The sequence below is a fragment of the Ovis canadensis genome, chromosome 12 (genome assembly GCF_042477335.2).
Source record: "Ovis canadensis isolate MfBH-ARS-UI-01 breed Bighorn chromosome 12, ARS-UI_OviCan_v2, whole genome shotgun sequence".
NCBI classification, from domain to species: Eukaryota; Metazoa; Chordata; class Mammalia; order Artiodactyla; family Bovidae; genus Ovis; species Ovis canadensis.
The window spans coordinates 49,897,877-49,918,151 of NC_091256.1; the positions used below are offsets into that span (position 1 = coordinate 49,897,877).

Below are 20,275 nucleotides of genomic sequence, written 5' to 3' on the forward strand. Positions count from 1 at the left end.
TTTAGGTTAGACCTGAATGGTCTAGTGGTTTTCTCCACTTTCTTCAATTTGAGTCTGAATTTGGCAATAAGGAGTTCATGATCTGAGCCACAGTCAGCTCTCGGTCTTGTTTTTGCTGACTGTATAGAGCTTCTCCATCTTTGGCTGCAAAGAATATAATCAATCTGATTTCAGTGTCGACCATCTGGTGATGTCCATGTGTAGAGTCTTCTGTTGTGTTGTTGGAAGAGGGTGTTTGCTATGACCAGTGCATTCTCTTGGCAGAGCTCTATTAGCTTTTGCCCTGCTTCATTCTGTACTCCAAGGCCAAATTTGCCTGTTACTCCAGGTGTTTCTTGACTTCCTACTTTTGCAATCCAGTCCCCTATAATGAAAAGGACATCTCTTTTGAATGTTAGTTCTAGAAGGTCTTGTAGGTCTTCATAGAACTGTTCAACTTCAGCTTCTTCAGCGTTTTTGGTTGGGGCATGGACTTGGGTTACTGTGATGTTGAATGGTGATGTGACTTAGCAGCGGCAACAGCCTTGGAAATGAACAGAGATCATTCTGTCATTTTTGAGATTGCATCCAAGTACTGCATTTCGGACTCTTTTGTTGACTATTATGGCTACTGCATTTCTTCTAAGGGAATCCTGCCCACAGTAGTAGATATAATGGTCGTCTGAGTTAAATTCACCCATTCCAGTCCATCTTAGTTCACTGATTCCTAATATGTAGATGTTCACTCTTGTCATCTCCTGTTTGACCTATCCTTTTTGGCTATCTTTTTTTTTTGTCCAATATCTCAGAAAAAGTGAACACAGAAGAGTACAGTATTGGCTAGAGAAGCTTCTATTCTTACTCATACTCTTTCCTTCCATCTCTCTGCCAAGGAACTGGGGTATGATACACATTCAGAACAAGGACAGTAATTGGGCCACATTTCTCCAAGTTATTCCTTAGTAGAGAAGGGGTTGAAGTGAGCTGCCTAGACCAGCCTTGCCCTAGTCATCAGGGAAGTGTTCTCTCATCCTTGTTTCTCACTGGATGTGGTCTTCCATACAGGCCTTTCCCAGTCATCCTGGTGTTAACGTTAAAAGGTCTAAGATCATAAATGGGCTTCATGGAAAAGGGGAACAGGATGCCTTTTGGTTTCTTTGATAGCCAGGCTTTAGGCCTGTGTCTTAACTTAGCCAAATGAAGGTTACATATGATCCAGCCCGTGTCTCCAGGGTTGTGAAGGGAATGTACTGGGGTTTGAGGCAAAGGCTGTCTGACCTTGTTATTGCCATAGTGGATAACAGAGAAGCCTGGCTACAGTCCATGGGGTTGCAAAGAGTCAGACGTGACTTAGCATCTGAACAAAAACAGCAGGAAAGGATGACCAACAGAATTGAGTGTTTGTTTAGTTTCCTGGGTTCTTTTATTCTTCTATGATCTGTAGTGAAAAGTGAACGTGAAATTGCTCAGTCATGTCCGACTCTTTGTGACCTCGTGGACTGTAGTCTACGAGGTTCCTCCATGGAATTTTCCAGGTAAGAGTACTACTAGGGTGGGTTGCCATTTCCTGCATGTTCTCAATGTGGGTAAGACTACCCCGATGGGTCAAAAATTGATTCTCAGAGGTCAAAAAAGTCTTTTGTTATATATAAAGTACACTCAGTAATATACTATAGTACATCTGTGGTATTAAATTTAATGAAGGGAAAATTAATGGGGAAAATGGCTAATAAGACCATTATTAGGCCTTATTAGGTACACAATAGTAAAAAAAAAAAAAGGCTGAGAAACACTTCTAAAGTGTGGTGTCTCTCTCTTTAAAAAATTTTTTTTTTATTTTTTAATTGAAAGATAATTGCTTTACAGAATTTTGTTGCTTTCTGTCAAACAAACCTCAACATGAATCAGTCATAGGTATACATATATCCCCTCCTTCTTGAATGTGCCTCCCATTTCCCTGTCCATCCTAGCCCTCTAGGTTGATACACAGCCCCTGTTTGAGTTCCCTGAAACATACAGCCAATTCCTATTGGCTATCTATTTTACATATGGTAATATAAGTTTCCATGTTACTCTCTCCATACATCTCACCCTCCGCTCCCCTCTACCTGTGCCCATAAGTCTGTTCTCTATGTCTGTGTCTCCAATGCTGCCCTGAAAATAAATTCTTCGGTACCATCTTTCTAGATTCCATATATATATATATGTTAGTATACAATATTTATCTTTTTCTTTCTGACTTACTTTACTCTGTATAATAGGCTCTTGGTTTGATGTCTTTTTGTTTGTCATTCCCTTTGTTGGGCAGTACAGGGCTGGTTCAGTGACTCATAATAACACCACTATTCTTGAACCTTTGTCTTTTTTTGCTCTGCCATTCTTAGTGCATAGCTTTCATCTTCAAGGTTGCCGTGTGCTGCGAGATGGTTGTTGCAGGAGCTTTGCTATCATGTATAACCGACAGAGAGAAGAAGGAAGAGGGAAGGGCAAAAGCTACACAACTGCTGAATTAGATCCTTTAAAGGAACTGTCTGTGATGTCTCTCAACAGCCTCTAATTACATCTGACTAAAATTTAATTGTGTTGACACCTCATTTGTCAGGGAGGCTGGGAAGTGTAGACTTATTTATTTACCTATTTAAGTTGGGTACATTGCCATTTGCAACAAAATTGGGACTCTGTTAATAAGAAATAATGGGCAAATGGATATTGGGCAGGCAACTAATAGTCTGTTTAGTTGTCCCTTTGTCGTCCACTTGCACGGCAGCTACCGAGGGTAAGGTATAATCTGTGATTTAAAATAGAGTGACAGCTAAGTGCCTCTGCTTGATACTAAGACTCATTAATCTGGTGCTTTAAATTCTTAAAAAATCTGACTTTGTGAATGAGCAAATAAAATGGATTAAATATGAAGGCATTAAGTTCTTGAGAGCATTTCCTAGTGGGGAGAACACATGGTATTTTGAACTGAGGACTGGCTTGTTCATCCAATTAACAGATCTCTGACTCAGAAACTTTTGCATTTTGAATATTGCAATGGGAACCATTAATTATTGGTTAACTATATTTAATGAAAACATATTGCTTCCCGTGGCAGAGGGCTTGGCAGCCTACTCCAGTATTCTTGCCTCCACTGAGGCAAGAGCACTCCATGGACAGTAGAGTCTGGTGGGCTACAGTCTGTGGGATTGCAAAGAGTTGGACATGACTGAGTGACTAACACTATTGCTTAGAAATTTTGAGTTTTGTGAACAAACGCGAAGTTTTGAAATTTCTTAGATGTTAGTTAAAAAAAAAAAGTATTGTGTTTCCTGCGTTTGGATTTGCAACTGTTTTTTGAACAAAATGCTGGTGATGTTTATTGAATACTTTTTTTTTTTTTGGTATTTATTTATTTATTTATTTATTTTTTTAATTTTGAAATCTTCAATTCTTACATGCATTCCCAAACATGAACCCCCCTCCCACCTCCCTCCCCAAAACATCTCTCTGGGTCATCCCCATGCACCAGCCCCAAGCATGCTGCATCCTGCGTCAGACATAGACTGGCGATTCAATTCACATGATAGTATACATGTTAGAGTAAATGATAGCAGCAAAATGGGATCTTTTACAAATCTGTAAGTGCAAATATTCTTACTGTGTGCCAAGAATTTAGGGAAAAAGGAAACTACAGTGGAAAATTTCCAATTAAATGTGTGGATTTTGGCATAATTACTTCCTTCAGCAATTAAAGTGGCATTGTAATGGCTGGCAAAGCTCCGAGATTAGGGCATGCAAACACAAAGCTGTTTTAACAGTGCCATTGTGTTCAGTGTGTGGAATACATGACCTCAGTGCTTCTTGGGGTACGGGGTAGGCAGTATTTGGCAGTGACCTATCTCTGTTTCTCTCTATTTTTCTCTATCCCTCTTTTCCTTCCCTTTTTCTAAAATTGGGTTATCATTTTGAAGGATCATGAGATAATCCGACAGGGCCTATTTTGGAGCACATAAAATTATATTTTGAGTATAACTTTTTGGAAGGGACTTCTCTGTCTTTAAGGAATGATTTTAAAAAGTATATTGGTTCTTGGATTTTTAAAAATGTTTTTTCCTTCAAATTCTATTCTGTGTCTTTAGTTATTCAGTATTATTGACCTCTGTGATGTGTATTTTATACTTTGGTGAGTACTGTCAGATCTTAAACATATAATAATAAGATAACTAAGATATTAGTTTAAATGGTCTTAGGAAGTTACTGGTAAATTGAAAGCTATCTTGCCTGTACTTTCTGTCCATGTAAAATGCCTATTGTCTGCTTGTTTGAGGATTAGATATGGGAAAGTTTTCCTTTCATGTTTTGAATATATGGGCAATGAGAAAACATCCTCATTGAAAGCAAGATGTTAGAAGGTGTTAAAAAATAATACTTGGGCACTGAAGGAGGCATTGGGAGGAACATAGGGATGAAGGAGCACTCATTTAAATAGACCAGTATGACAAGTGTGTATGGAGAGCTTAAGTAGAGGCCATGTACAGGGGGATTTCAAAGACGGCTTCTCAGAGAAGGTGATGCAGAGCTGAGTATTGAGAATTAAATAGGAGTTGGCTAGATGAAGAAATGAGGAGAGAGCACCTGTGAGGGAGCATGGAATGTGCCCAAAAAGGTGCCTGTGAGCCCAAGTGAATACAGAAACTTCCACTAGAAGTCAGGACTTTTTTTCTGCTCTGTTTATAGTTTGGGTTTCATGCTTAATACAGTGGGGAAACATTTAATGGTATAGAGTCTGGGAGTGATGTAATGAGACTTACGTTCCTGTTGAGGTTGGATTGGAGGGTACTCAAATTGGATGCAGGGAAATTGATTGGGAGATTTTTGTGGTTGTCTGTTTGAGACTTGGAGGCACCTGAAATTGTGGTTGAAATAGAGTAGAAAGGATGCTTTTAAGCCATATTAAGGAATAACTAGCAGGACGTGGTGACCAATTTGGAGCATGAAGATAGAGGAAGATGGTGGGTGGATGATTTCCAGGTACTTGGTTTGGCTGACATGTATGGATGTCACATACATGTATCACATGTCACATGGATGTTTGGCTGACACATCATAAACATGATGTGGATTGTGATTGAGAATAAAGGAGGAGAAACATGTTGGATGGATGATAATGAGTTGAATTGTTCAGTTCAGTTCAGTTCAGTCACTCAGTTGTGTCCGACTGTTTGCGACCCCATGAATTGCAGCACGCCAGGCCTCCCTGTCCATCACCAACTACTGGAGTTCACTCAGACTCACGTCCATCGAGTCAGTGATGCCATCTAGCCATCTCATCCTCTGTCGTCCCCTTCTCCTCCTGCCCCCAATCCCTCCCAGCATCAGAGTCTTTTCCAGTGAGTCAACTCTTCACATCAGGTGGCCAAAGTACTGGAGTTTCAGCTTTAGCACCATTCCTTTCAAATAAATCCCAGGGCTGATCTCCTTCAGAATGGACTGGTTGGATCTCTTTGCAGTCCAAGGGACTCTCAAGAGTCTTCTCCAACACCACAGTTCAAAAGTATCAATTCTTCGGCACTCAGCCTTCTTCACAGTCCAACTCTCACATCCATACGTGACCAAAGGAAAAACCATAGCCTTGACTAGACGGACCTTAGTCAGCAAAGTAATGTCTCTGCTTTTGAATATGCTATCTAGGTTGGTCATAACTTTTCTTCCAAGGAGTAAGTTGAATTGTAGAGACTGATTTTGAGACATCACTGACATCACTGATTTTAAGACACCTCCACTGACATCTAAGTGGAGGTGTCTTAAAAAGCGAGTATGACTTTGGGGATACCTTTGACTTCCGATATTTAACTTATTGCTCTGTACACTCCTTCTCAATCTCTTAGTTTGCTTCTTTCATGTGCTCATTAAGTGTTGGTATTTTCCACAGTCCATATTAATCACTCTTCTCCATACTATTCCTACTCATCTGTTCTCTTGGCTTCAACAGCCTGCTCCATTGAAGACTCGCAGATTTTTATCTCTAGACAGGACATTTATCCTGAGTTCCAGTTGCTCAGTCTAACTGTACTTGTCTTAATCTAGATACTCTCTAGGTATCTAAAGATCAGCATGTCCTCATTTTCTCCTATTACTTTTATAGTGTAACACAGTCTAATACTCAAGAGCACAGATGCTAGAGTTAGACTTTCTAGGTTTGAGTCTTAGATCTGTCCCTTACTAGCTTTGTGACTTTGAGAAAATTATGTAGCTTTTCTGTGCCTCAGTGTCCTCCCTGGTGAAGTGAAAATAACAGTAATATCTACCTCATAGGGTTGTTATGAAGATCAAATGAGAATGATACCTGGTACACAGTAAACATATCATCAGCTATAACTAGATCTTTCTGTATTTCCTCTTCTGGTTAATGGCACCACTCTTCAATCAGGTCCCTAAACCAGAAATGTGAGATTTATCTAACTCCTCCATATCATTTCATTCCACATGAAAGTGATCATTAAGTCCTGTCAAGTGTCTGTTCTCTTTATTGTCTTCTGTCTTCACTATCTTCACTATCACTGCCTTGGACTTAACCTTTATCATCTTCTTCCCCAGTGACCTAGACTAGTTAATGACTAGTCTCCCTATCTTTTGTCATCCCCCTTTTCAACATTCTCTGTAGAGTCCCCCTTTCTGACTCTTTGCGACCCCATGGACGATAGCCCACCTGGCTCATCTGTCCATGGGATTCTCCAGGCAAGCATACTAGAGTGGGTTGCCATTTCCTACTCCAGGGAATCTTCCTAACACAGGGATTGAACCTGAGCCTTCTGCATTGTAGGTAGATTCTTTACCACTGTGCCACCCGGGAAGCCCATGGCTTTTTTTCCCTCTTTGATACAATATGTAGTATTTTACAAATTAAACATCCAGCATGCATACAAAATCAGCACACTGCTCTAGACATAGGATTGGTACACTGATCAAAGCACAGCAAGTCAAATAAATAAAAAGCATTACATTAGACCCTAAGGAAGTGTTTCCCACTGTTAGGTTATTTTTTAGCATAATTTTGTTCAGCAGAAGACTATGTTCTCTAGTGGCATTTACAGTTCATTTTTCAATCATGAAATTGAAATTGATCTGTAATTTGATCAATTAAAACTCTTCAGTTCCCTCTTATTTTCATAGGAATAAAAAACAAAACTGAAGCCTCTAAGGTCTTCTCCAGATGCTTCTCACCTCATCCTGACCTTTCTTTAATACTTACAGTTCCACGATGTTCTGTGTCCTCCTGATCTCCTGTGAAGTCCCTCCTACCTCATGTGTTTCTGAAATAGTTTCTGACTAGTACCCCAAGAAGAATAGATTATTCCCTATGGTGTGTTGGTACTTCATCTTATCAATCATAGAACTTAACCACAGAGCGTGTTATACTTATTGTAGTTATTTGCATGTTATTTCCCATCTGCCACGTCAGCATCTATTTCTGCTTCATTTACTATGCCAAAGCCTTTGACTGTGTAGATCCCAAGAAACTGTGGAAAATTCTGAAAGAGATGGGAATACCAGACCACCTGACCTGCCTCCTGAGAAACCTGTATGCAGGTTAAGAACCAACAGGTAGAACTGTACATGGAACAATGGACTAGTTCCAAATTGAGAGAGGAGTGCATCAAGGCTATATATTGTCACCCTGCTTATTTAACTTATATGCCGAGTACATTATGCGAAATGCTAAGCTTGATGAAGCACAGACTGGAATCAAGATTTCTGGGGGAAATATCAATAACCTCAGACATGCAGATGTCACCACCCTAATGGCAGAAAGCATAGAGGAACTAAAGAGCCTCTTGCTGAAGGTGTAAGAGGAGAGTGAAAAAGTTGGCTTAAAACTCAACATTCAGAAAACGAAGATCATGGCATCTGGTCCCATCACTTCATGGCAAATAGATGGGGAAAGAATGGAAGCAGTGACAGACTTTATTTTCTTGAAGTCCAAAATCATTGCAGATGGTGATTGCAGCCATGAAATTAAAAGACACTTGCTCTTTGGAAGGAAAGCTATGACCAACTTAGACAGAATATTAAAAAGCAGAGACCTTACTTTGCCTGCAAAGATTCATATAGCCAAAGCTATAGTTTTTTCAGTAGTCATGTATGGATGTAAGAGTTGGGCCATAAAGAAAACTGAGCACTGAAGAACTGATGCTTTTGAACTGTGGTGTTGGAGAAGATTCTTGGGAGTCCCTTGGATTGCAAGGAGATCAAAACAGTCCATTCTAAAGGAAATCAGTCCTGAATATTCATTGGAAGGACAATGCTGAAGCTCCAATACTTTGGCCACATGATGGGAAGAGCCGACTCATTAGAGAAGACCCTGATGCTAGGAAAGCTTGAAAGCAGGGGGAAAAGGGGATGATGGAGGATGAGATGGTTGGATGGCATCACCAACTCAATGAACATGAATTTGAGCAAGCTCCAGGAGATGGTGAAGGACAGGGAGGTGTGGCATGCTGCAGTCCATGGGGTCACAAAGAGTCAGACATGACTGAATGACTGAACGTCAATAGCCTTCCTCCAAGACTAAGATTGTTTGAATGGATCAGTTATTTGAATTAACTTATTGGAGGTTAAGAGTTATACCTCTTGACTTTAGTCAAGGGCAGATGTTAAACATTTATTTATTGAACAGACCATCTAGTTAGTCATCATTACATCTATATTGAACAAAAACATGTTCATAATTTATTTGCTAAGGGGGAGAATTCTTTTAGCTTTTCTGATACAGCCATTGCTCTCTTTTTAGGTTTCTCAGGGTCACTCATTTTGTAATTGAACAATGATCATATTTCTTGGTAACTAAGTTTCCGGAAGAGCCAATAAGAAATGTTATCAAGGTGGTTCTTAGACCATAGCATGGAAACTGTTCTCTACTTTTTGTTCAGAAATCAGGAAAGCATGAAAGAGAATTGACTTATTACCTGAAGACCAGCTGTTAAGACTGTGTAGATTAGTGCTTTGTTGAGGTGGGCTGAGAGAGAAGAAAGGCATTTGGATTGTGGCTGCTATGTGGCATAGAGATGGAGACACTACTCCTGCCTTAAAATCTGTACAGTCCGATCATAGGTGAGGCATTCAGGCTAAAGAAGAGAGTCAATTTAATACTACATCTCTCCATAGTACTCTTTGCACTTTAGCTTGAAGGTCCGTTTTTGAGGAAAATGTTGCATAATTTATATCCACAATAATAGTAAAGGCACAGTCATTTTTTCCAGCATTAATTCAATGAAGTAATTTTTCTGTTAGATCTGCTTTCAGCAGAACCAACCACCTGAAATTCAAATGGATGGTTGTACTTAGTGGCTAATGAATTATTCATGATTCTTATATCAGTGCCCTGGCTCCCTGTTGATTGAGGCTGGAATAAGGAACTGAGATTTCCAAACCAGTGCAGCTGGTCAGCATCAAGAGGACCAATCGGGCGGAGTCTCAGACACTTCAGATCCACATTTGATTCATGAAATGTTAAAAATTGTCAAGACTTTTTTTTGTAGATGAGAATATGCTAAAATATAAGGGAAAACACCCCATAGCAATAATAATAGTGCTACTTTTTTTCTGTGGTGCTTTGGTTTTTATTTTTCTTTTTTTTTTCCTTTTTTAATTTATTATTATTATTATTATTATTTTACTTTACAATATTGTATTGGTTTTGCCACACATCAGCATGAATCTGCCATGGGTGTACATGTGTTCCCAATCCTGAACCCCCCCTTTCCCCACCCCCAACACCATCCCTCTGGGTCATCCCAGTGCACCAGCCCCACGCATCCTGCAAATTTGCCATGTGTGCATTTCATTTGATTTCATAGAATCATTTCAAATTAGTAGAAAAGGAAACAGGTTTAGAGAATTTTGCCCATTCCGTGGTAGAACTGGGGCTCTATGTGAGGTACTCTGTGTTTCATTTGAGTGTTTACCCCCTCAGCTCTCACAGCAGGAGGCTGCTGGGCATATGGTTTTCATGCCGCTGTATCACCAGAATGATGTGAATCTTCAGGGAGCCAGGTTAATTACTCTTCAGAAGAAATTTCTCTTTGGTGCTTTCTTGTGCTCAAATCCTACTGTGAAGTCAGAAAAGACTTTGAAATGGCAGGATTTGGTTACCAAATCTTTTGACTTTTGGTGGGAATGTATGTGTTGCAGGTAGAACTGGTTAGAGCCACGAAGTGGGTACTTGAAACCACTTATTACTCTTAATGAAAAGTTCTGTTTACTTAATACAAAAGTAGAGATAAGTGTAAGCTGTATCTGTTGGCTTACTTTTTAGCCAAACATATGATAATTATTTGCTATTTAAAATGTATGATACCTTCTCTTTTGCTTTAATAATGTTCAAAGAATTGTTACTACCTCTACATTATAAACATATGATCACAAGCATGAGTTGAAACAGATGCCAGCACAAAGGTATCTAAGTCACTAAACCTCCTTTTTCCCTTCCTCCTTTCCATCTTTCTTTCTACCTCTTTCTCTTAAGGAAAATACTTTATTGACTTGTTAAACACCATCACTCAGTCCTGTGTATTTTATTTTTGGTATCTATATATACTAAAACCTCATTCATGGTCCTAATAACTCAAACAGATGGCCTCTAGCTCTTTGCTCTGGAGTTTTGTTTTGTTTTCCCTTTATCCATTTTGATTCTCAAATTAACTTTCTCTTTTTAGGCCTTGACACAGAGTAGGTCTGATTTTCTTAAAGTGATTATTGAAAACATCCAAAATAGCAAATATTCTATTAATAATATAGATTCAGGAGATTATTAAAAGAGTTTCTAATTATATGTACCTAGATGTTTTTAAAAAGGCAAAATGGTATCTGAGGAGGTCTAAAAAATTGCTGAGAAAATAAGAGAAGCTAAAGGTAAAGGCTATGGTTTTTCCAGTGGTCATGTATGCATGTGAGAGTTGGACTGTAAGGAAAGCTGAGTGCCAAAGAATTGATGCTTTTGAACTGTGGTGTTGGAGAAGACTTTTGAGAGTCCCTTGGACTGCCAAGAGATCCAACCAGTCCATCCTAAAGGAGATCAGTCCTGGGTGTTCATTGGAAGGACTGATGTTGAAGCTGAAACTCCAATACTTTGGCCCCCTGATGTGAAGAGCTGACTCATTGGAAAAGACCCTGATGCTGGGAAAGATGGAAGGCAGGAGGATGAGATGGTTGAATGGCATTACCAACTCGATGGACATGGGTTTGTGTGGACTCCAGGAGTTGGTGATGGACAGGGAGGCCTGACATGATGTTCATGGGGTCGCAGCAGACATGACTGAACGACTGAAGTGAAGGCAAAGGACAAAAGGAATGATATACCCATTTGAATGCAAATGAATAGCAAGGAGAGATAAGAAAGTCTTCCTTAATGATCAGTGCAAAGAATTAGAGGAAAACAATAGAATGGGAAAGACTAGAGATCTCTTCAAGAAAATTACAGAAAACAAAGGGAACATTTCATGCAAAGATGGACACAATGAAGAACAGAAATGATATGGATCTAACAGAAGCAGAAGATGTTGGAAGAGGTGGCAACAATACACAGAAGAACTGTACAAAAAAGATCTTTATGACCCAAATAACCATGATGGTGTGATCACTTACCTAGAGCCAGACATCCTGGAATGTAAAGTCAAGTGGGCATCACTTAGGAAGCCTCACTATGAACAAAGCTAGTGGAGGTGATGGAATTCCAGTTGAGGTAATTTGATTCGAAAAAGATGATGCTGTGAAAGTGCTGCACTCAATATGTCAGCAAATTTGGAAAACTCAGCAGTGGCCACAGGACTGGAAAAGGTCAGTTTTCATTCCAATCCTGAAGAAGGGTAATGCCAAAGAATGTTCAAACTACTGCACAATTATACTCATCTCACACGCTAGTAAAATAATGCTCAAAATTCTCCAAGACAGGCTTCTGCAGTTCGTGAACCATGAACTTCCAGATGTTCAAGCTGGATTTAGAAAAGGCAGAGGAACCAGAAATCAAATTGCCAACATCTGCTGGATCATCAAAAAAGCAAGAGAGTTCCAGAAAAACATCTACTTTTGCTTTGTTGACTATGCTAAAGCCTTTGACTGTGTGGATCACAACAAACTAGAAAATTCTTAAAGAGGTGGGAATATCAGACCACCTGACCTGCCTCCTGAGAAATCTGTATGCAGCTCAAGAAGCAACAGTTAGAACTGGACATGGAACAACAGACTGGTTCCAAATAGGGAAAGGAGAAGGTCAAAGCTGTATATTGTCACCCTGCTTACTTAACTTATGTGCAGAGTACATCGTATGAAATGCCAGGCTGGATGACCCACAGGCTAGAATTAAGATTGCTGGGAGAAATATCAATAACCTCAGATATGTGCATGACACCACCCTTATGGCAGAAACTGATGAAGAACTAAAGAGCCTCTTGATGAAAGTGAAAGAGGAGACTGAAAAAGTTGCCTTAAAATTCAATATTCAGCAAACTAAGATCATAGCATATGGTCCCAACACTTCATGGCAAATAGATGATGGAAACAGTGACTGACTATGTTGGGGTTCCAAAATCACTGCAGATGGTGACTGCAGCCGTGAAATTAAAAGACATTTTCTCCTTGGAAGAAAAGCTATGACCAACCTAGTCAGTTCACTTCAGTCGCTCAGTCATGTCTGACTCTTTGCGAACCCATGAACCGCAGCACGCCAGGCCTCCCTGTCCATCACCAACTCCTGGAGTCCACCCAAACCCATGTCCATTGAGCTGGTGATGCTGTCCAAAAGATCACAAAGGTGATCTCATCCTTTGTCTTCCCCTTCTCCTCCTGTCCTCAATCTTTCCCAGTATCAAGGTCTTTTCCAGTGAGTCAGCTCTTCGCATCAGTGGCCAAAGTATTGGAGTTTCAGCTTCAACATCAGTCCTTCCAATGAACACCCAGGACTGATCTCCTTTAGGATGGACCGGTTGGATCTCTTTGCAGTCCAAGGGACTCTCAAGAGTCTTCTCCAATACCACAGTTCAAAAGCATCAATTCTTCAGTGCTCAGCTTTCTTTATAGTCCAACTCTCACATCCATACAGGACCACTGGAAAAACCATAGACTTGACTAGACGGGCCTTTGTTGACAAAGTAATATCTCTGCTTTTAAATATGCTGTCTAGGTTGGTCATAACTTTCCTTCCAAGGAGTAAGCGACCCACCTAGACAGCATATTAAAAAGCAGAGATATTACTTTGCCAACAAAGGTCCATCTAGTCAAAGCTGTGGTTTTTCCAGTAGCCATGTATGGATGTGAGAGTTGGACTATAAAGAAAGCTGAGCACCGAAGAATTGATGCTTTTGAACTGTGGTGTTGGAGAAGACTCTTGAGAGTCCCTTGGACTGCAAAGAGATCCAACCAGTCCATCCTAAAGGAGATCAGTCCTGAATATTTATTGGAAGGATGATGCTGAAGCTGAAACTCCAATACTTTGGCCACCTGATGCCAAAAACTGACTTGCTGGAAAAAACATTGATGCTGGGAAGGATTGAAGGCAGGAGAAGGGGACGACAGAGGATGAGATAGTTCGATGGCATCACCGACTTGATGGACAGGAGTTTGAGTAAGCTCTGGGAGTTGCTGATGGTCAGGGAAGCCTGGTGTGCTGCAATCTGTGGGGTCTCAGAGAGTTGGACATGATTTAGTGACTGAACTGAACTGACTAAAATGTTTTTAAAAGAGTTTTAATCTCTCTTTTCTGAACTCTAATGTATTTTATCTGATCCCTTCTAAATGGTTTTCTATGTGCATGCATGTCTCTTCTTATTAGGTTTCATACACCTAAGTACAGACCCATGGCCGCAGCATCTCTCTAGGAGTTCTTAGTTTTTCAGTGAATTTTTTTGATAAGTAAATAATATTATTTATTCTGGTAGATTTTTTTTAAAGAGTAAAACAAATCTGTAATTTCACTATTCTCTATTTTAGTCACATCAGTGACATTCGAAATGAAACTTAGCCTTTGGAGTCAAGGAGTAACTTCATTAACCTACCTAAGAGGCTGTTAGAATTTATACTAGTGCTTGCAAAATAAATTAGTTGTAAGTGGAGAAAATTTTGCTCAATTTTATCTCTGTAATGCCCTGTTTTAAAGTATCAGTGGAGCTAAAGCCTTGGGTTTTGCAGCCTTCTCACTGACCTTTACTGGTTGTATAAGCTGTTCTTTACTGAAATCCCATCTGTGTTGAAGCTGTGTTCTGCCAGCTTTCCTACGAAACTGATAGTAATTCCATGCCATTCAATTCAGTTCAGTCACTCAGTCGTGTCTGACTTTTGCGATCCCCATCGACTACAGCACGCTAGGCCTCCCTGTCCATCACCAACTCCCGGAGTTTACTCAAGCTCATGTCTGTCAAGTCGGTGATGCCATCCAACCATCTCATCCTCTGAGGTCCCCTTCTCCTCCCGCCTTCAATATTTCCCAGCATCAGGGTCTTTTCAAATCAGTCAGTTCTTCTCATCAGGTGGCCAAAGTATTGGAGGTTCAGCCTCAGTATCAGTCCTTCCAATGAACATTCAGGACTGATCTTAAAGATGGACTGTTTTGATCTCTTTGCAGTCCAAGGGACCTTCAAGAGTCTTCTTCAACACCACAGTTCAAAAGCATCAATTCTTCAGCACTCAGCTTTCTTTATAGTTCAACTCCTATATCCATACATGGCTACTGGAAAAACCACAGCTTTGATTAGATGGACCTTTGTTGGCAAAGTAATGTCTCTGCTTTTTAATATTCTGTCTAGGCTGGTCATAGCTTTTCTTCCAAGGAGCAAGCGTCTTTTAATTTCATGGCTGCAATCACCATCTGCAGTGATTTTGGAGCCCCCAAAATAAAGTCTGTCACTGTTTCCATTGTTTCCCCATCTATTTCCCATGAAGTGATGGGACCAGATGCCATGAACTTAGTTTTCTGAATGTTGAGCTTTAAGTCAACTTTTTCACTCTCCTCTCTCACTTTCATCAAGAGGCTCTTTAGTTCTTCTTCACTTCCTGCCATAAGGTTGGTATCACCTGCATATCTGAGGTTATTGATATTTCCCCTGGCAATCTTGATTCCAGTTTGTACTTTATCCATCCCAGCATTTCTCATGATGTATTGTGCATATAAATTAAATAAACAGGGTAACAATGTACAGCCTTGATGTACTCCTTTCCCTATTTGGAACCAGTCTGTTGTTCCATGTCCAGTTTTTTTTTTTTAACTTTATTTTACTTTACAATACTGTATTGGTTTTGCCATACATCAACATGAATCCGCCACGTGTGTACACGTGTTCCCAATCCTGAACCCCCCTCCCACCTCCTGCCCTATACCATCCCTCTGGGTCATCCCAGTGCACCAGCCCCAAGCATCCTGTATCCTGCATTGAACCTAGACTGGTGATTCATTTCTTATATAATATTATACACGTTTCAATGCCATTCTCCCAAATCATCCCACCCTCTCCCTCTCCCACAGAGTCCAAAAGACTCTATACAACTGTGTCTCTTTTGCTGTCTTGCATACAGGGTTATTGCTACCATCTTTTTAAAATTCCCTGTCCAGTTCTAACTGTTGCTTCTTGACTTGCATACAGATTTTTCAGGAGGCAGGTCAGGTGGTCTGGTAGTCCCATCTCTTTAAGAATTTTCTACAGTTTGTTGTGATCCACATAGTCAAAGGCTTTGGCATAGTCAATAAAGCAGAAATAGATGTTTTTCTGGAACTCTCTTGCTTTTTCCATGATCCAGCACATGTTGGCAATTTGATCTCTGGTTCCTCTGCCTTTTCTAAATCCAGCTTGAACATCTGGAAGTTCACAGTTCACACACTGTTGAAGCCTGGCTTGGAGAATTTTGAGGATTACTTTAAGCATGTGAGATGAGTGCAATTGTGCAGTAGTTTGAGCCTTCTTTGGCATTACCTTTCTTTGAGATTGGAATGAAAACTGACCTTTTCCAGTCCTGTGGCCACTGCTGAGTTTTCCAAATTTGCTGACATATTGAGTGCAGCACTTTCACAGCATCATCTTTTTTGAATTGAAATACCTCAACTAGAAGTCCATCACCTCCACTAGCTTTATTCATAGTGATGCTGGTAAGGCCCACTTGACTTTGCATTCCAGGATGTCTGGCTCTAGGTGAGTGATCACACCACTGTGATTATCTGGGTCGTGAAGATCTTTTTTGTATATTTCTTCTGTGTATTCCTGCTACGTCTGCTTAATATCTTCTGCTTCCATACCATTTCTGCCCTTTATTTTGCCCATCTTTGCATGAAATGTTACCTTGGCATGTCTGATTTTCTTGAAGAGATCCCACGCTGTTGTTACCCACTAGATCGTTCAGGAACATTTCCTATCGTGAGGCCAGTGGTTCTCCAGCCATGGTAAACATCAGTCCCCTGGTGCTTGTTAAAGAGTCTCGATGCTGCTTCTTCCCCAGATGGATCCTTGGTGTCTGTGGTCAAAATACTTTCTGGTGGTCCTGGAGCTACTTTATGGGAACCATTGCTATTGAGTCTGAAATTTATTTTGAATGGAATTTTGTGATTTTTAAAATTATGACTCTTCTAAAAGTTGTGAAGCATTCTGTTTTTAAAAGCAGTGTTATAGATATGTTTATGATTTCTCTTTAACATTGCAGAATCTGTACTGAGTTATGTGGCAGTGTAGATGTAATTATAAAATACTCTCTTTGCTGTAGTTTTATTGATCTAGGGCATATTAGCATGCCATTTGAAAGAAAATGTTTATTTGAAAAAAAATCTCTATTTTAATAAGCTCCTATCAGGAATGAAAACAAAAAAAAAATCAAATTACAGTATTTTTTATGCTGTTACTTCTTACATACCCAACATTTATCTCCACTTAGTCCATCCAAAGGAGATTAGTCCTGACTGTTCATTGGAAGGACTGATGTTGAAGCTGAAACTTCAATACTTTGGCCATCTGATACAAAGAACTAACTCCTTTGAGAAGACCCTGATGCTGGAAAAGATTGAGGGCAGGAGGAGAAGGGAACAACAGAGGATGAGATGGTTGTATGGCATCACCGACTCAATGGACATAGGTTTGGGTAGACTCCGGTAGTTGGTGATGGATAGGGAGGCCTGGTATGCTGCGGTTCATGGGGTCACAAAGAGTCGGACGTGACTGAGCGACTGAACTGGACTGAATCCCATATTTTGTGTGACTGTGTTAGAGAGAAATTTTAGGTATTTGAAAATACAGTTTAGTGTGCCTTTATTACCTCTTAAAATGGGCAGTATTTGATGGTGTGAATATTAGTCTGAAAGGTGGATGAAGTGATGAATTTTTTAATTACCAAAGAGTTTAAGGATTAACTTCCACATCAGATGTTTTTCTAAATGTATGTTCTCTGAAAATAAAAAATAATTGACAATACACAGTAGTCTAAGGCAAATTTTTATGAATTAATCCCAGCTAAATGAGTGAATTACATATTCCAGTGAGGTCATTATAATAATGTATGTGTATTAATATTCAGTATAAGGACCCTTACCCACTCCTCCATTTTTGTTTTGCAAATACCTCTTTTATAAAATGGGTCTTTCATTGAAAGGTTGAAAATTATGTATCTTGATTTGTAATTTGATCAGTGATAAGAATTCCTTTAAATGCCTTAATCTATTCTTTTTCTTTTTTTCTTAGGGACTTTCTCCCTCGAGGGTCAGGCATTGTAACTAGAAGGCCTCTAGTGCTGCAGCTGATTACTTCCAAAGCAGGTAACGGAAAAGGATGATTGCTACATGGATGATGTATCTGTGGTACCTATTTTCTCGTTGCTGGGTTTTGGGTCGTAGCAGCAGGAATGTTTTGGTGACCATTAGCTGCCGATATGTTTCTCTAGAACACTCCCTTTTTCATTGCTTTTAAAATTCGTTTTATTATATTTCAATTCCTTTTATTACATTTATTCTCATTGTAATATATCTGTAATTTTATAGTGTGGCATAACTTCTAATACCTCTTTGGTATGCTTTCTTCCTGTGCCTATGTGTGTGTGTGTGTGTCTGAGAATTTTTTAAAAGTAATTTAATATCCATCTGAGGTTAAGAGATAGACAGGATCCAGGTTGGACATTTCCAGTCAGCCAGCCACCTCTTGCGTTTTCTGAGTCAAGAGATAGGCGAGCTCCAGGTTGGAAATTCACAATCAGCCAGCTTCCTCTTTGCAATTTCTAAGACAAGAGATAGGTAGACTCCATTTGAGGAATTTACACCAGCCTCCCATTTGCTCTTGAAGAAGATGGATATAACAGCAGAAACAAGGTAAATAGCCAGTCTTTGTCTCTTGTTAACACCTCAAGGGAATAATCATGGCAAAGACAAAGAGAGGCAAAGACCCTTCTGAGAAAAAAGATAAGGGAGTTCAGTTCAGTTAGGTTCCTCAGCTGCTCAGCCATGTCCGACTCTTTGCAACCTCATGGACTGCAGCATACCAGGCTTCCCTGTCCATCACCAACTCCTGGAGTTTGCTCAAACTCATGTCCATCAGGTCAGCAATGCCATCCAACCATCTGATCCTCTGTTGTCCCCTTCTCCTCACGCTTTCAATTTTCCAGCATCAAAGTCCTTTCCAATGAGTCAGTTCTTCGCATCAGGTGGTCAAAGTATTGGAGCTTCAGCTTCAGCATCAGACCTTCCAATGAATATTCAGGACTGATGTCCTTTAGGATTAAATGGTTGGATCTCCTTACAGTCCGAGGGACTCTCAAGAGTCTTCTCCAACACCATGTTCAAAAGCATCAGTTCCTTGGCGCTCAGCTTTCTTTATAGTCCAACTCTCACATCCATACATGATCACAGGAAAAATCATACCTTTGACTAGATGGACCTTTGTCAGCAAAGTAATGTCTCTGTTTTTTAATATGCTTTCTAGGATGGTCATAGCTTTTCATCCAAGTAGCAAGTGTCTTTTAATACATGGCTGCAGTCACCATCTGCAGTGATTTTAGAACCGCAAGAAATAAAGTCTATCACTGTTTCCATTGTTTTCCCATCTATTTTCCATGAAGTGATGGGGCCAGATGCCATGATCTTACTTTTCTGAATGTTGAGCTTTAAGCCAGCTTTTCCATTCTCCTCTTTCACTTTAATCAAGAGGCTCTTCTTTCTCCCCTAAGGGTGGTGTCATCTGCATATCTGAGATTATTGATATTTCTCCCAGCAATCTTTATACCAGCTTGTGCCTCATCCAGCCCAGCATTTCGCATGATGTACTCTGCATATAAGTTAAATAATCAGGGTGACAGGATAAGGGAGACATTACACATTTGCATAAAGTCTCCCTGAAATAAGAAGTCAGAGGATAATTCCAGGCCGTAATGAGTCTTGCTTCTCTCAGAAGCCTTCACTTCGAGATTCATCTTGACTGAGGGATGTATACACACCCCAGGGGAGGATCCCAGGTTATGTCACATGTGGTAAAAGGAACCAGATATGTGGCCTGAATGAAGACAAAGACCTGGAAAAACTGCCTTATAGAAATGACCAACAGCCTCTTTACTGCGCTCCTCCTCACCAGGGGGGACGCCCACACCCTTTCTCTAAGTGTGCATCTCTGCCTTGCCTCTATCTTTCTCTAAGTGTGCATCTCTGCCTTGCCTCTATCTCAACTAAACAGGTTGTTTTTCTGTGTGCTCACCCACTTGTTGTACTGTGTCTCTAATAATAAATGTTTTACCTGCATTTACAGTTTCTGCCTCTGTGATACATGCATTTTTTACTGGGGGCAAACATATAGGGAAAAACACCTTGTAGCTGCTAGCCCTTGCTGGTTTGGTGGCTGGGATTCCTGATTTTCATCCAGGCTACCCAGGTTCAATTCCCGGGCAGGGAACTAAGATCTTGCTTCATGCTACGGTTCCAAAGAACAGCAAGGAGAGATGAGAAGGCCTTCCTCAGCGATCAAGGCAAAGAAATAGAGGAAAACAATAGAATGGGAAAGACTAGAGATCTCTTCAAGAGAATTAGAGACACCAAGGGAACATTTCATGCAAAGATGGGCACAATAAAGACAGAAATGGTAGACCTAACAGAAGCAAAAGATATTAAGAAGAGGTGGCAAGAATACACAGAAGAACTATACAAAAAAGATCTTCATGACCCAGAGAACCATGATGATGTGATCCCTTACCTAAAGCCAGACATCCTAGAATGGGAAGTCAAGTGGGCATCACTTAGGAACCATCACTATGAATAAAGCTAGTGGAGGTGATAGAATTCCAGTTGAGGTATTCCAAATCGTAAAAGATGATA

The 20,275-nt window shown here is 40.1% G+C and overlaps 1 protein-coding gene across 8 annotated transcripts in view; it reads left to right on the forward strand.

Annotated features, from left to right (window-relative positions):
• Window positions 1–20,275, forward strand: part of DNM3 (dynamin 3) — a 638,181-nt gene that overhangs the window by 93,409 nt on the left and 524,497 nt on the right. For all 8 annotated transcript variants that reach the window (XM_069545637.1, XM_069545635.1, XM_069545641.1 and 5 more), the window contains exon 2: window positions 17,667–17,740. In XM_069545637.1, coding sequence (XP_069401738.1) covers window positions 17,667–17,740 — 74 coding nt within the window. The remainder of the gene's footprint in view (window positions 1–17,666; window positions 17,741–20,275) is intronic.